Genomic DNA, 14,891 nt, shown 5'->3' with positions numbered 1-14,891 from the left:
TGATCCGCAACGGGAGAGGCCACAACGGTGAGAGGCCCACGTACCACAAAAAATAAAAATAAAAAATAAAAAAAATAAAAAAGGACTACAAGCTTGCACTAGTGCCATATTCCTTTTGCTTGAAATAGTGACAAGTCATAAGAGAGTTAACATGTTTCTATTGTACTTATTCTAGAGAAGGAGAACTAATAGCTGTACTTCCAATACTTGCATGTGACACAATCATACGTGTACGAATATAGAAAAAAATATATAGTACATACACACATGCACACAAATACATATTCTGTGTAAGCAAGAAAGCAAAAAAAAACCCCAAACACTAAGTTTACTGAAATAATATTTCCCCTAAGATCACTTTCCTGGAATTGTATAATTGAGAAAAGCTTATTACTTATTACTCTGAAAAAAACAGTACAAATACTTCAAACTCAAATGTCTAGACCATTTGGCCTAGAATCACAATACAAAAGTCAACTAAAAATCTCAGATATGCTCTCTAATTTGTTTTTTCTATTTCTACTAATGAAGAATAGGATTTTAACTTTTTCCTAGTGTCAAAAGCTAAATTGGTCAGAATCAAGTATAAAGGATTTTAGGTTGGAAAAAGACAATATTTGAGAAAAACAAGTGTAAAATCCAACTTTTTATAAGAACATAACTGATTAAAAACTCCAACATCTACTTAAATCTACAGTATATGATTGTTATTGATAGGAAATGAGCTGTTTGCACCCCAAGATATTTTATTACAAGATAATAATCATTCTTAAGATGATAAAGTTCTAAAGTTAAATCAAAAGCACCAAATCAGAAAAAGGCTGTGATCTAACTACTTTTACATTCCCTAAGAGCTTTGGCATTTTCCTGAGTTTTACTGTGTAAATATGACAAAACCATACACCACTTCTGCCACAAAGACAAAAGCAATTACTCCATTAAACAATAATATTTTAAAATGTGAGGTGACAAAATAAAGATTTATATTCAAGTACAATCTTGAAGGAAAGAAGTGGAGGAAGAATTCTTAGTTTTAAAAGAGACAACAGTTCCTTTTCAGTAGTCTTCAAAGAACATAAGAAAGATGAAGCTTTTGGAGCCTAGCTTTTGGAAATTCAACTTGATGTAGTTCTCTATAGGCAAAAGGACGAAGATGTGTAAAAATGTAATTCAGGTAAAAGATGTCATGTTGGGGCCATTCACTCAGCCCTAATTTAGTGATGCCAAATTCATTTTTATATTTTAAAGGAGAAAAATTCAACTTAGATTGTTTAATGTTTATCCATAAATGTGAAGGCTTTCATGAAGGCTGACAAACCAGCCTTATAAATTTTTCTGCCTGGGATCAAATATCAACTAATCATCTGGCCAGTTAGAGAAATTAAAAAGTAAGACATACATGTAGGCACACACAGAATAGTTACCTTCAGTTGATTATTGAAAATATCAATCTCCTGTAGTTTTGATCTGGTTTCTTTCTCCACTTCATCCAGTTGGTCTCGTAGCTGCTGCCGAGCTAGTTCTTTTGCTTCTAAGGCTCTTTTGAGTGTAAGAAGTGAATCTCCTGTTTTAGAAAAACATCGCGAAATAAGAAAAACAAACTGGCAGTGAGGAAAAATGGTTTTTAACGTTCTCATTTCAATTACGAAAATTATTGCCAGTAAAAAGGGAAAAAGCCAACTTTTATAAAACACCTACTGTGCAAACTGTTCTGCTGAACTTGTTTTAATTGGTCACTGAGTATCTGTTTTTCTGGAATAAGTCTTCCAAGCATTTGTTGAGACTCCTAGGAGAGAAAGAGAACACAGCAATGAATGATGGAGAAAACTACCATGTTTCCTCATCCCTCAAAGACTCTCCTAATCTCAACCTGAATCCTCTACAGTGAAACTGTCAGGGTGGTTTCACAACTCAGCAGAGAAAATGGAAAGCAATGGTCTCTCAGTTGCACTGGGATCAAATGTAAATGCAGTGACCCTGCTGTTTGCAAACTGACTCAGTAGTTTAAACAGGAACTGTTCTGTCCTGAACTTTGAGCCTTAATAGGGTTGAACTGGATTACCATACACCTGAAGTTGGAAACAGAAATCAAAAAAGGACTTTTAACAATTAGAATCTTAGCTGCCATATATGTTTATCCAACACTCAGGAGAGAGGCACAATTTTAAACAGCTACACAAAAATCTTGAACCAACTATTTTTTAACTGACATAGATAAAAGCTAAACCACATTGTACAAGGCTATTTGGAGTTTTCATGGGTGACTTGACAAGCAATTGTATTTGCCTAAGTTCAGCTGAAATTATTCAATATAGTTTCTAAACATTTTAGAAAAAGGACAGATTTTCCAGGCTTTATTAAGGAATATTTGACTTTTATTTTTACTTTGATTTGAGAAAAAAATCTCTGTGTATTAACTTTTGGTTTGAAAGAATAAAAATGTCAATTAAAAATTTTCACTAGAGGCTAAGAACCAGTCCCTTTCTGGAACAACCACCTTTAGATATAGACTGGCTTGTGTGTAATAAATCTTTGTGTACTATATGTCTAAACAGTAGATACAGCTCAATGGAGAGGATTTGGTAGCATCTTCTCATATGAATAATCCACACAAACACATATACCCCCCATCCCCCCAAATTTGAACAAAACAATACAAAAGTTGATCATTTTCCCAAAAAAGCATAGCCAACTAAGCTTCTCCTCTTGTCCTCCTTGCTAAATTAAGGCAAGGCCACTTACCCAATCCCAAAGATTCTTTCCTGAACCAGGACAAACAAGGAAGGATCAAGATGAAGCCTGGCTCAGATCACTCAGATTGTTTCACTTATTTAAACATTACTTTTAAATGGACTACCTGAGTTTCAAAAATAGGTCAAACCAATATGAAGGGCTACCTGACTCATTTGCAGAGCAAGAATTTGCTAATTACTGTAAAGAAAGGAAACAGATTTCTCACGGCCTACTATGTACCTGCCTTTCTTCAAACCATGTATTATTTTTAACTTCACTACTTTTTCAGGAACCTTGATTGGTATTTTATTATCAATAACTGAATATACTAAGCATTAATCTTAAGTAATAAAAATATGTTTGGACACAGAGCATTCAGTGAGATAATAAACAAACACATGGCCTTCACTCCTAAATTTTCAACGGAATAGTTTATGAAACTTCTCATAAATAGTTAATGAAAGACACAGAAAAACAGTTACCACAGAAAAGAATATACTTTTAAAAGGTGCATGCATTTTAAAATATTTTCAAACAATTTCTAGCGGTGAACTTCTGATACTGTTTACATTATATGTCATATCCTAATATCTCAAATTGATTAGGACTTCAGTGATAATCAGTAAGGACACAGAAGACACGAACGACATCATGAATCAACTTGATTGACTGACATTTACAGGACACCCTACCCAACTTCAACAGAGTACACATTCTTTACAAGTGCACATGGAATATTCACCAAGACAGATCAAATGCTGGGCCATAACATAAGTCTCAATAAACTTAAAAGGGTTAAAATCATACAGAGTATGTTCACAGATCATATCATAAATAAATCAGAAATCAGTAAGTCAAATGGAAAAAAAATCCAAGCATTTGGAAACTAAACAGCATAATTCTAAATAATCCATCAAAGAAATGACAAAGGAAATTTTAAAAAAGGTTTTGAATTGAGTGGATTTAAAAATACAACATATTCATATGGCTATGACAATGCTTTGAGGGAATTATATAGCTTAAAATGTTATACATTATCAGAAATGAAGAAAGATCCAAATTCAATAATTTAAGCTTCCTCCTTACGAGGCTAGAAAAAAGCAAATCAAACCCAAAATAAAGAGATGGAAGGAAATAACAAGAAGCCTAAGTCAATGAAATAGAAAACAGACACACCACAGAGGAAAAAAAAAAATCTATAAAACCAAAACCTTTTTTAAAAAAATCAATCAATAAACCCAGTATGCTCCTAGCTAGATTGATGGAGTAAAGGAGGAGGAGGGGAAGGGAGAGGAGGAAGAGATTGTAATCAATGCAGTTAAGACAAAAAAAGAAATAAAAGGTGTATAGACTGGAAAAAAAAAGTTATGGTGGCACAGTGGTGAAGACTCCATGCTCCCAATGCAGGGGGCCCGGGTTCAACCCCTGGTCAGGGAACTAGAACCCACATGCACGCCACAACTAAGAGTTCACATGCCACAACTGAGGAGCCCGCCTGCCACAACTAAGGCCTTGCCACAACTAAGACCTGGCGCAACCAAATGAATAAATAAATATTAAAAAAAAAAGAAAAAGAAGAAATAAAGTTATCCTTATTCACAATGTTTATGCATGTAGAAATTCTAAGGAAGCTACAATAAAGCTATTAGAACTAATAAATGAGTTAGGCAATATCACACATATAATGTCAATATATGAAAATGAATTCTGGTTCTATATACTGGCATCAAACAACTGTAAATTGAAATTAAAATATGTAATACACAATAGCATCAAAAACCTTGAAATAATTAGGGCTAAACTTTACAAAATATGTACAAGACTTGTACACTGAAAACTACAAAACACTGCTGTAAGAAATTAGTAACAACCCAAATAAAATTAAGAGATATACTATTAAGATTCACACTCACATATTGTTAAGATGTCAATTCTTCCCATACTGATCTATAAATTCAATGGAATTCCAATAAAAACTCTAAGTACTTTTGTAAAAACTGACATGATGATTTTAAAAGCTTCTGTGGAAATGTAAAGGACCTAAAATAGCCAAAATAATTTGAAAAAGAAAAATATTGAAGAACTCATACTACCTGATTTCAAAAATTATTATAAAACTAAAATTATCAACAGAGTGAAATACTGGTGAAAGGATAGACATAGATCAAAGGAACAGAAGAGAATCTAGAAAAGATTTTTTACAAATGTGGTTAATTGATTATCAACAAGCTACCAAGGCAATTCAACGGGGGAAAAGGACAGTGTTTTTAATAAATGTTGCTAGAACAACTGGGTGTTGGTATGGAAAAAAACGAACCTCACCCCCTACCTTACACTTAAGTAAAAATGAACCTGAAATGGATCACAGACCTAAACATGTAATATAAAAGGGTAAAACTTCTGGAAGAAAAGATAAGAGAAAACATCCGCAACCTTGGGATAGTCAAAGATTTCTTGCATCGAACACGGAAAGTATAAACCATAAAAAAAAAATGAATAAATTGAACTTTCCCAAAATTAAACACGTCTGCCCTTTAAAGAACACCATTACAAAAATGAAAAGGTAAGCCACAGACTGGGCAAAAATGTTTGCAAAACATCTATCTGACAAAGGACTTCTGGGACTTCCCTGGTGGCACAGTGGTTAAGATTCCACGCCCCTAATGCAGAGGGCCCAGGTTCAATCCCTGGTCAGGGAACTAGATCCCACATGCATGCTGCAACTAAGAGTTTGCATGCCACAACTAAGGAGCCGGCAAGCTGCAACTAAGGAGCCCTCTTGCCACAACTAAGGAGCACACGTGCCGCAACTAAGGAGCCAGCGAGCCACAATTAAGGAGCCTGTGAGCTGCAACTAAGGAGCCTGCCTGACACAGCTAAGACCCGGCACAACCAAATAAATAAATATTTTTTTAAAAAAGGATTTCTTACAAGAATATATAAAGAACTTTGATAATATGCTAAACAACCTACTAAAAAGTGAGCTAAAGATTTTTTCACAAAAGACACACAGAAGAAGATGCATACTAATACACATATGAAACAATGATGAACATCATTAGCCTTCAGGAAAATGTAAATTAAAGCCAAATGAGATATTGTTACACACCCACCAGAGATGTTAAAATTAAAAATAATGGCAATACCAAGTGTTGACAAGAATGAGGAACAACTGAAGGACTCATACACTCCTGGTGAGAATGTAAAATGGTACAACCACTTTGCAAACAATTTGATAGTTTCTGATAGGGTTAAGCACATACTTACATGACACAGTAATTCTACTCCTAAAATTTAACCAAGAGAAATAAAACACATTTCCACATAAAGATGTGTAAGTAAATACTCATTGCAGCTTTATTCATAGAAGTCCCAAACCAGGGACTTCCCTGGTGGCGCAGTGGTTAGGAATCCGCCTGCTGGTGCAGGGGACACGGGTTTGATCCCTGGTCCGGGAAGATCCCATGTGCTGTGGAGCAACTGAGCCCTTGCACCACAACTACTGAGCCTGCGCTCTAGAGCCCGCGAACCACAACTACTGAGCCCACGAGCCACAAATACTGATCCCGTGCACCTAGAGCCCGTGCTCTGCAACGAGAAGCCACTGCAATGAGAAGCCCACACACTGCAACAAAGAGTAGCCCCTGCTCGCTGCAGCTAGAGAAGACCTGCACGCAGCGATGAAGACCCAACGCAGCCAAAAATAAATTAAAAAAAAAAAAACAGTCCCAAGCTGGAAAAAAACCTACATGTCCCTCAACAGGTGAGGGGATAAATAAGGAAATACTACTCAGTGATGAAAAGGAACAGACAACTGATTCACTCAACAATATGGATAAATCTCAAAAAAAGCATGCAGAGAGGAAGAAGCTGAAATAAAAGTCACAGTGTTCAAGGGACTTCCCTGGTGGTTCAGTGGTTAAGAATCCACCTGCCAACGCAGGGGACACAGGTTCGAGCCCTGGTCCAGGAAGATCCCACATGCTGTGGAGCAACTAAGCCGTGCGCCATGGTTCAGTGGTTAAGAATCCACCTGCCAACGCAGGGGACACAGGTTCGAGCCCTGGTCCAGGAAGATCCCACATGCTGTGGAGCAACTAAGCCCGTGCGCCACAACTACTGAGCCTGTGCTCTACAGCCCGTGAGCCACAACTACTGAGCCCGCGTGCCTAGAGCCTGTGCTCTGCAACAAGAGAAGCCACCCAATGAGAAGCCTGAGCACCGCAATGAAGAGTAGCCCCCATTCGCCGTAACAAGAGCAAGCCCGCGTGCAGCAACAAAGACCCAACGCAGCCAAAATAAATAAATAAATAAATAAAAAGAAAGAAAGAAAACGTCTCTGAGAACACAGAGGTTTTAAAACGACTTACAAAAAAAAAAGTCACAATGCCCAAAACTGATCATCTTTCATGATGATATACAGAACAATATCTACATGAATTTGATGCCCCCCTAGCTCAACACTTGAAACCAAACCAGGTGATACTGTAACAACTTGGTGGTCAAGGTTGGATAGGTAATAAAATGAAAGCAGAACTGCTTAGAGTACTCCACTGTGTCGCCAACTGTTGTGTATACATACATTTCTGGAACTCTCCCTAATATACTTAACGGCACTTCTTTATCGTGCTTATCACGGTAAAGCCAAAGTCCCATGAATGGACTATAGGTCCCGTGTGATCCGGCTCCCACTTGCTCCAACCATAGTGGTCTCCTTGCTGTAAATGGCATCCCAGAGACCAGCTACAGCCTCAGGTCTTCTGCACTATTGTTTCCCTACCTATAACTTGCTCTGCCAGATATTCACATGGTTCAGCCACTCATCTCTGTTAAGTCTTTGCTCAAAAAGCATGTTCAGAGAGAGGCCTGTCCTGACCACATTACTCAAAATCACAGTTCTCCTTACTACTGGGGACTCTCTTCCCTACTCGCGCTCCAGAGCAACTTTTCATCTTCTAACAGAGTCCATACTTGTCATTTTATTAGTGCTTGTCTCCCCTGCAAACAGAAGGTAAGCTCTGTGAGGGCGGGGTTCCCGTCTCTGCTGTCCACTGCTGGATCCTCAGTGCTTACCAGAGCTTGCATTGAGCTGGCATGCAGCAGTCTCAGCAAGTGTGCTGAGTTACTAGACAACCTATTTTCAGGCAAGGACCTTGTATACTTCATCTTGGCTTCCCAGCGCCTATTAGATGCTTGATGTTTGTTGAGTGAATAAATGAATGAGACGAATCAGAGAAAGGCATGTAAGCTTTTAAGGGACATATTTTCTCACTTGTAATTGTTGCTGTAGGTGGGTGATTTCAGCAATTCTCAACTCTCTAGATTTGTTTGTGCTCTCAATTTCTTGCCTTTGGGTTGTCAATCGACATCTGATATCTTGAAGTTTTCCTTCTAGTTGATGCTTCTTATCATTCTTCAACAAATGAAAAATAATAAGAATTATTAGCATTTTAATGGTTTAATGTAAGTAGATTCCCAAAGCATAATCAAACTACTCACTAGAGCTTCTAATTCAAATTCCAAAGTCTTTTTCTTTGCTTTCAGCACAACTATGTCCTCTTGTTCTTTGTTTCTTTGATTTAATAGTTCTTGTCTTCGATTCCGTTCCCATTCAAGCTGTCGTTGCCTTTCAAGCTCCCGTTTTGCAGCCTATGACATACACAAACAGACGATTTATTAATTGTTCAGTTCTTACACTCTTCAAGGTCTCTTAGTAAGCATTACATCTAGTAAGTCTTTTCTTTTAGGGGTGAAATATTATTAAACATTACAAGAAATTTTTATTTTAAAATAGCAGAAAAATTTTATACAAATATAATATTCCTTCTATGGGAAAACAGGGAATATTCAGAAAGGCTATTATATTTACATGAGCTGAGAACAGACTGGATTGTTTCACCACTGACATTCAATTCTTTACGCCGCTAAGGATGCTTGGTGTGCTAAAATAAGCTGCTCTTCCTTATTTACCGACTCATAAAAACAAGGAAAATTAATCTAGTAAAATCAAACCCAAAACCCCAGAACAAAAAACAAAACAAAAACAGCTTTCTGCCATCAAACAAGTAATTATTATTTCTTCTGTCACATGAGAGATTATTATTTGTCTCAAGCTTTAAAAGTTTGTGACCCCCATCTCCCTAATCATTCATTTCCTTTTTAGCACAGAAGGTTCTGTAATTTCTCTGGCAATGTCAGCTCTCTTCAACGCTGACTCTGATGGCTGCTAGGCAGAGTAACTGTGGGAGCACCAGGCACTCTTTATCGTATTGTAATTGCTTCTTACATACCTGTGCTCCAACTACACTGTAAGGGCCTGGAGGACAGGTGGAGTTCCTATTTATCACCGTATCTCCAGGGACTATCAATGCCTGGCACATGGTAAATGTCAATTAAATAATCCCGAATAAACACTCTAAAATACTTTTATTTTTTTTTAAAAGAACATTGAAGACGGAAAGGCTGTCTACCTTTTGGTTGTCATCCTGGAAATGAAAATCCTGTTAGTATCTGTGTGTGTCTGCCCGAATGAAAGGGAGCTTATAGCTACAAGTTTTCTAAAGCAATCATCAGGAGATGAAACCAAAGTATTATTTTTTTATAAAGACAAATCCCCCATCTTTAAAATACATTTTATCCACACAAGAGAATCATGTCATTGCTTCTGTAACAATATACTAGGACTTCCCCGGTGGCGCAGTGGTTAAGAATCCGCCTGCCAATGCAGGGGACACAGGTTCGAGCCCTGGTCCAGGAGGACTCCACATGCCATGGAGCAACTAAGCCCATGCACCACAACTACTGAGCCTGCGCTCTAGAGCCCGCGAGCCACAACTACTGAGCCCGTGTGCCACAACTACTGAAGCCTGTGTGCCTAGAGCCCATGCTCCGCAACAAGAGCAGCCACCACAATGAGAAGCCCATGCACCACAACAAAGAGTAGCCCACACGCAGCAATGAAGACCCAATGCAGCCATAAATAAATAAATAAATTAATTAATTAATTTAAAAAAATACTAAAATTGGAAAGACAGACAGGAGGTAGGCTTGGCCCCTATCCAGGTATGGCACCAAATTTAGGAAGCCATCCATAAAATACAGTGAAGATTACTAGACATATTTTCTAAAGTGGAAAAAGAAAAAGATGCAGAACAATAAAATTAGTGTGATACCATTACAGTGGTTTCATAAAACAATTTCAACTAAACCTTCAACCTCTCCACCATATAACCCTTTTTGTTTCTATATTTGTATGTGAATGCAGAAAAAAGGCTAGAAAAAAATACTTAACTGCTATCAATGGTTTGTTACAAGACTGTATTATCAAAAACTTGTACATGAATGTTCATAGCAACAGTATTCAAAATAGCCAAAAAGTAGAAACAACCCAAATGTCCACCAACTGATGAATGGATAAATTTAAAATGTGGTCTATCCATATAATGGAATACTATTCAACCACAAAAAGGAATAATGATTCATGCTACAACTTAGCACGAAAACATGCTAATCGAAAGCCAGACACAAAAGGCCATATATTATGTGAATCCACTTATACAAAATGTCCAGAACAGGCTAACCTATGGAGAGAGAAAGGAAATTCGCGGTTGTTAAGGGCAGGAGGAGGGGGAATGGGGAGTAACCGCTTAATGAGTAAGGAGTTTCTTTTGGGGGTGATGAATTAGTGGTGACGGGTGCACAACTTTGTGAATAACTAAAACTACTGAATTGTAAAAAGAAAAAAAAGACTGTTAATATATTACTTAAACAGCTCTGGAAGAGCACGCGTATTCATGACGGGGCTGCTCCCCAGCTGCTCACCTCTCGCCTCTCGATTTCTTTCCTGCGCTCCTCCTCTCTCTGACGTTCTAGCTCCCGCTGCTTTTCCAGCTGCTTCTCCAGCTCCAGTTGCCTCTTGCGCTCCTGTTCCTGGCGCTCCCGCTCCTTCCTCTCCTGCTCTGCCCTCTCCAGCTGGGCCAGGCGCTCTTGTTCTTTGCGCTGCTGCTCCAAGAGCGCTTGTCTCCGTTTCTCCAGCTCCAGATTGCCACGTTCAAAGTTCTCACGCTTCTTATCTTCAAAGGTTACTTTAAAACAAGATGTAACGATTAGGAAAAGCCATGATTTTCAACATAGTATTTTCAAAGGGAAAACTCAATGGCATATAGGAAATGTGTAGTGTACCTGCAAACCTGAACTCCCAAAGCTTCTTTCTCACCTGTGCCCTCACTGATAAGCACTATGAACATGGCCTTCACCCAGCTTCTTGCTTATATACTCTCCCTCCAGATGAACCACATCACAGTGTTCGAAATGCCAAACGCGGTTTCTGGAATAATCTTTTGACAGCAGTTCTGCATCATCACCCAACCTCCATACCTTCCCTGTCACTCTACCCTTTCCCTTTTCTATGACCTGGATTCAGCAACTGACCCCTTGCCACTTCTGTACCACGAATCTTTCCCTTTCCACCTCTTTTTTCTTTGCTTAAAACCGTGCTGTTGTGTCTTCAATTTTAACAAACAAGACAGTTTCTGAATGCAGAGGTAAGAAGGTAAGTCTCCTCCTGGGTTTCACACTGAAGAGCAGGTTGTGCCCTAATCATCATGGAAATGATACTCCGTAAATTATTTTTTCTAACCCATTACTCAGTTTCCTTCTTTGAGAACACCAATTATGAATTTTAGAACTATCCTCAGGTCAGTAATTGTTTTTCTCTGATCCTTGCTAACACTGTTTACATCCACTTTATTTTACTTTAAAAAAAAATTCCATCCACCACATCCCTTACTATGTTTTCAGCAGTGTCTATTCAGTTCTGTGTTTGCTTCACACGCTTCTCCTTGGAGCCAGCCCCAGACAAGGGAAGCTCTCACTGCCAGCCTGGGCAGCATGTCATTCCCATTGTTCCCAATCTATTTCAAGGGCCGTCACTTCACACACTGTCTTGAGATGTGTAGCTGTGAGCATCCTTTCTTGGCTTCTTCCCACATTCCTGTCTGGCCTTCACTGAAAACAGACCTTCCTTACAAACTGTAGTTAGAGATCAGAGAAGGCAAGCAAGTTTTATTTTCTTGTTCTTCTGGCTCCTTTTGTGATTTCAGAACAGGCAGCAACCATTTTACTCTGCCACCTTAAAATCGAAAGTCCCCTCCGTCAGAGAAAGGAATGAAGTAATGATACATGCTACAATGTGGATGAATCTCAAAAACACTATGCTAAGTTTAAGAAGCTGGATGTAAAAGGTCACCCACTGCATAATACCATTTATATAACATATCCAGAAGAGGTAAATCCAAAGAGACAGAAAGCAGACTGGTGATTTCCAGGGGCTGGGGAAAAGGGAGAATGGAGAGTAACTAGGTATGGCCACTGTTTTGGACCGAATGTTTTCCACCCCACCAATTTATAGGTTGAAACCCTAACCCCCAAATGGGCTGGTATTTGGAGATGGGAACTTTGTAATTCCAGTTATGATAAGGTCATGACGATGGGGCCCTCATTATGAATTAGTGGCCTTATAAGAAAAGGAAGAGAGAGCTATCTTTCTTTTTCCATGTGCACATACCGAGGAAAGGCCATGTGAGGACCTAGTGAGAATGCAGCCATCTGCAAGTCAGGAAGAGTGCTCTCACTGGGAATGGAAGTGGACGGCACCCTGATCTTGGACTTCCTATCCTCCAGAACTGTGAGAAAGAAATTTCTGCTGTTTGAGACACCCAGACTATGACATTTTATTACGGAAGCCCAAGCTGACTTAGACAGCCACTGAATTGTACACTTCAAAATGATCAATTTTATCTTAAGTAAATTTTACCTCAGTTAAAAAAAAAGAAAAAAACTGAAAGTCCCTATACATCTTTTTAATTCCAAAATCTGGCCCTATTTCTGGTACACAGAGGCACATAATAAATGGTTGTTGAAAGAAAGAATGCACTAACCAAAAACTCTAATACTGTCACATCCTGTTCAAAACTTTAAATGAATGTCTTCTACCAACAGAAAAAGAAAATTCCAAATTCTAAGGATTCCTGTCCTTATTTGCTTTAAGACTTTACTCCCATTATTATCAACCTGAAATGTTCCTCCCTTCCACTTGTAATGACCCAATTACTCTTCAAATCTCAACTCAACTGTGACCTGTTCCATAGAGATTTAATTGCTTGTGTATTTCCCAGTCTATGCCAACCAGCTATAAGTAAGCTCTGCTGTGCATCTATAATTCTGTCTTCAGGAATTTATCATACTTATGCACTGCTTTGATGATTGTTTATATGGATGTCTTAAATCCTCAGTTGTATTATAACCTTCTAGAGGGCATGGACCATGTATTATTAACATTTAGATTCTTCACTGTACTCAACACACTTGAACAAAGAACATTTTCAGTAAGCAGTTTATCACTGAACAAAAAGTAATTTAGTTGAAGAGGAGACTAGGAGAGCTAGTGTCCTGAGCAGGTCAATTATCCCCTGAGCACTTTAAGTGCAACAAAATGACACTGACAGAGTATTAAACATAAAGAGGTTCCATAATAAATTTCATTAGGGTGTCAGCATCAATTGTCATCTCATCATTAATAATTCATAGCTACCACAGAATATTTTAATAGTATGATGAATTTATCTTTGTAAATGAGGATAATTTAAATTAGGTTCACATTAAATTTAAAATAACTTCTTGTTATCAAGGAGCTTCCGATTCTATAACAACCTGAGAAAACAACAGTAGGCAATTTTACATTCTATTTCTGCACTGGTGGTATTAAGCAACCACCTTAAAGGCTTATCAGTTTTGAGCATTTTATAGATAACATTTATAAAATTTTTGTTAAGTGGTAAATAATCAGATTTCAATTTAAAAGCTAGAACAAGGGTACATTAGCAGAGTACATAATGTTCTTATTTCTGTACATATATTCAAATCCAAAAGCATATGAAAAGTGTCTCCTTTCTGACTAAGGTCAGTTAAAGAAACATAGCAAGGGCTTCCCTGGTGGCTCAGTCATTAAGAATCTGCCTGCCAATGCAGGGGACACGGGTTCGAGCCCTGGTCCGGGAAGATCCCACATGTTGTGGAGCAACTAAGCCCATGTACCACAACTACTGAGCCTGAGCTCTAGAGAGCCTGTGAGCCACAACTACTGAGGCCGCATGCCACAACTACTGAAGCCCACGCACCTAGAGCCTATGCTCTGCAATAAGAGAGGCCACCGCAATGAGAAGCCCGCGCACCGCAACGAAGAGTAGCCCCTGCTTGCCACAACCAGAGAAAAGCCTGTGCACAGCAACAAAGACCCAACACAGCAAAAAAATAAAATAAATAAAATTTAAAAAAAGAAACATAGCAAGAATGTCAAAAGCTAAATTTATCGTTACCTCCATCTTTGCCTTAGAGATAGAAAATCTCTAATATGCTATAATTCAAATCTAAGGACTGTCTTACCAGGTAATTTCTTTTCTAGTTGTTGCTGTTCATCTTCTAAAACTGGTTCCTCTGGTAACCTCTGATCTACTGAAGTTGAGCTTATGACAGATATACCACTGCCAGATCGAACTCTTCTGCAGTTGTGGAAAAAAAGAAAAAAAGAAGAAAAATAAAAGGATTCATGTAAAGCTGTCTAGGTAGAATTGGGTAAATTATGAAAAAAGAAAGTTTTTAAGATTATGCTACATATCATGGAGCAAATTTCATTTTTAGTGAGGAAAAGATAAAGATTTGGTCTTCTCTATTTACAAAGAGTTTCTTAAAAATGAGTATCTGAACATCATCAGACTCTGAGTGCCATATTCATTCAAATGTTTAGAACCATCACCAAAAGTAGGACAATTCCAAAGGATTAAATCAATGAACAATTGTCAAGTGGTTAGAGAAGTACCTTGGACATAGTAAGTGTTTGCTGTTCCGATCATAACCCTCCTATGAAACATTAAATTTCCAAGGGAAGATTAGCAGCTCAGCTAATTGAGAGCATCTTTTTTTTTTCCCTTTACAAAGTCTCTCCATGTTATCTCTTAATAAACACATGAAATGTCTATACTTTATAGTCCTTAAAACAAATCACTTAGTTTACTGTTAGTTTCACTTTACACCATTAATCTTGCTCTTTTAAACCAATCTACCTATCTTCTTTTTACGCTTTTTTATCAGCTTCCAGTGTT

At 38.0% G+C, this 14,891-nt stretch overlaps 1 protein-coding gene across 1 annotated transcript in view; it reads right to left on the bottom strand.

The window, feature by feature from the left end:
* Positions 1-1,399: 1,399 nt before the first annotated feature.
* LOC103082007 (intersectin-1) overlaps positions 1,400-14,891 on the bottom strand; it is a gene marked incomplete at its 3' end in the record, with an annotated part of 116,041 nt that continues 102,549 nt past the window's right edge. The window contains exons 11-16 of the mRNA XM_007469150.1: positions 14,176-14,291; positions 10,555-10,817; positions 8,233-8,382; positions 8,006-8,146; positions 1,699-1,786; positions 1,400-1,564 (exon numbers count right to left, since the gene is read on the bottom strand). Coding sequence (XP_007469212.1) covers positions 1,400-1,564; positions 1,699-1,786; positions 8,006-8,146; positions 8,233-8,382; positions 10,555-10,817; positions 14,176-14,291 — 923 coding nt within the window. The remainder of the gene's footprint in view (positions 1,565-1,698; positions 1,787-8,005; positions 8,147-8,232; positions 8,383-10,554; positions 10,818-14,175; positions 14,292-14,891) is intronic.

Source organism: Lipotes vexillifer, unplaced genomic scaffold (genome assembly GCF_000442215.2).
Source record: "Lipotes vexillifer unplaced genomic scaffold, Lipotes_vexillifer_v1.1 scaffold829, whole genome shotgun sequence".
Taxonomy (NCBI): domain Eukaryota; kingdom Metazoa; phylum Chordata; class Mammalia; order Artiodactyla; family Lipotidae; genus Lipotes; species Lipotes vexillifer.
This window is presented reverse-complemented; position numbering and strand designations above follow the sequence as displayed.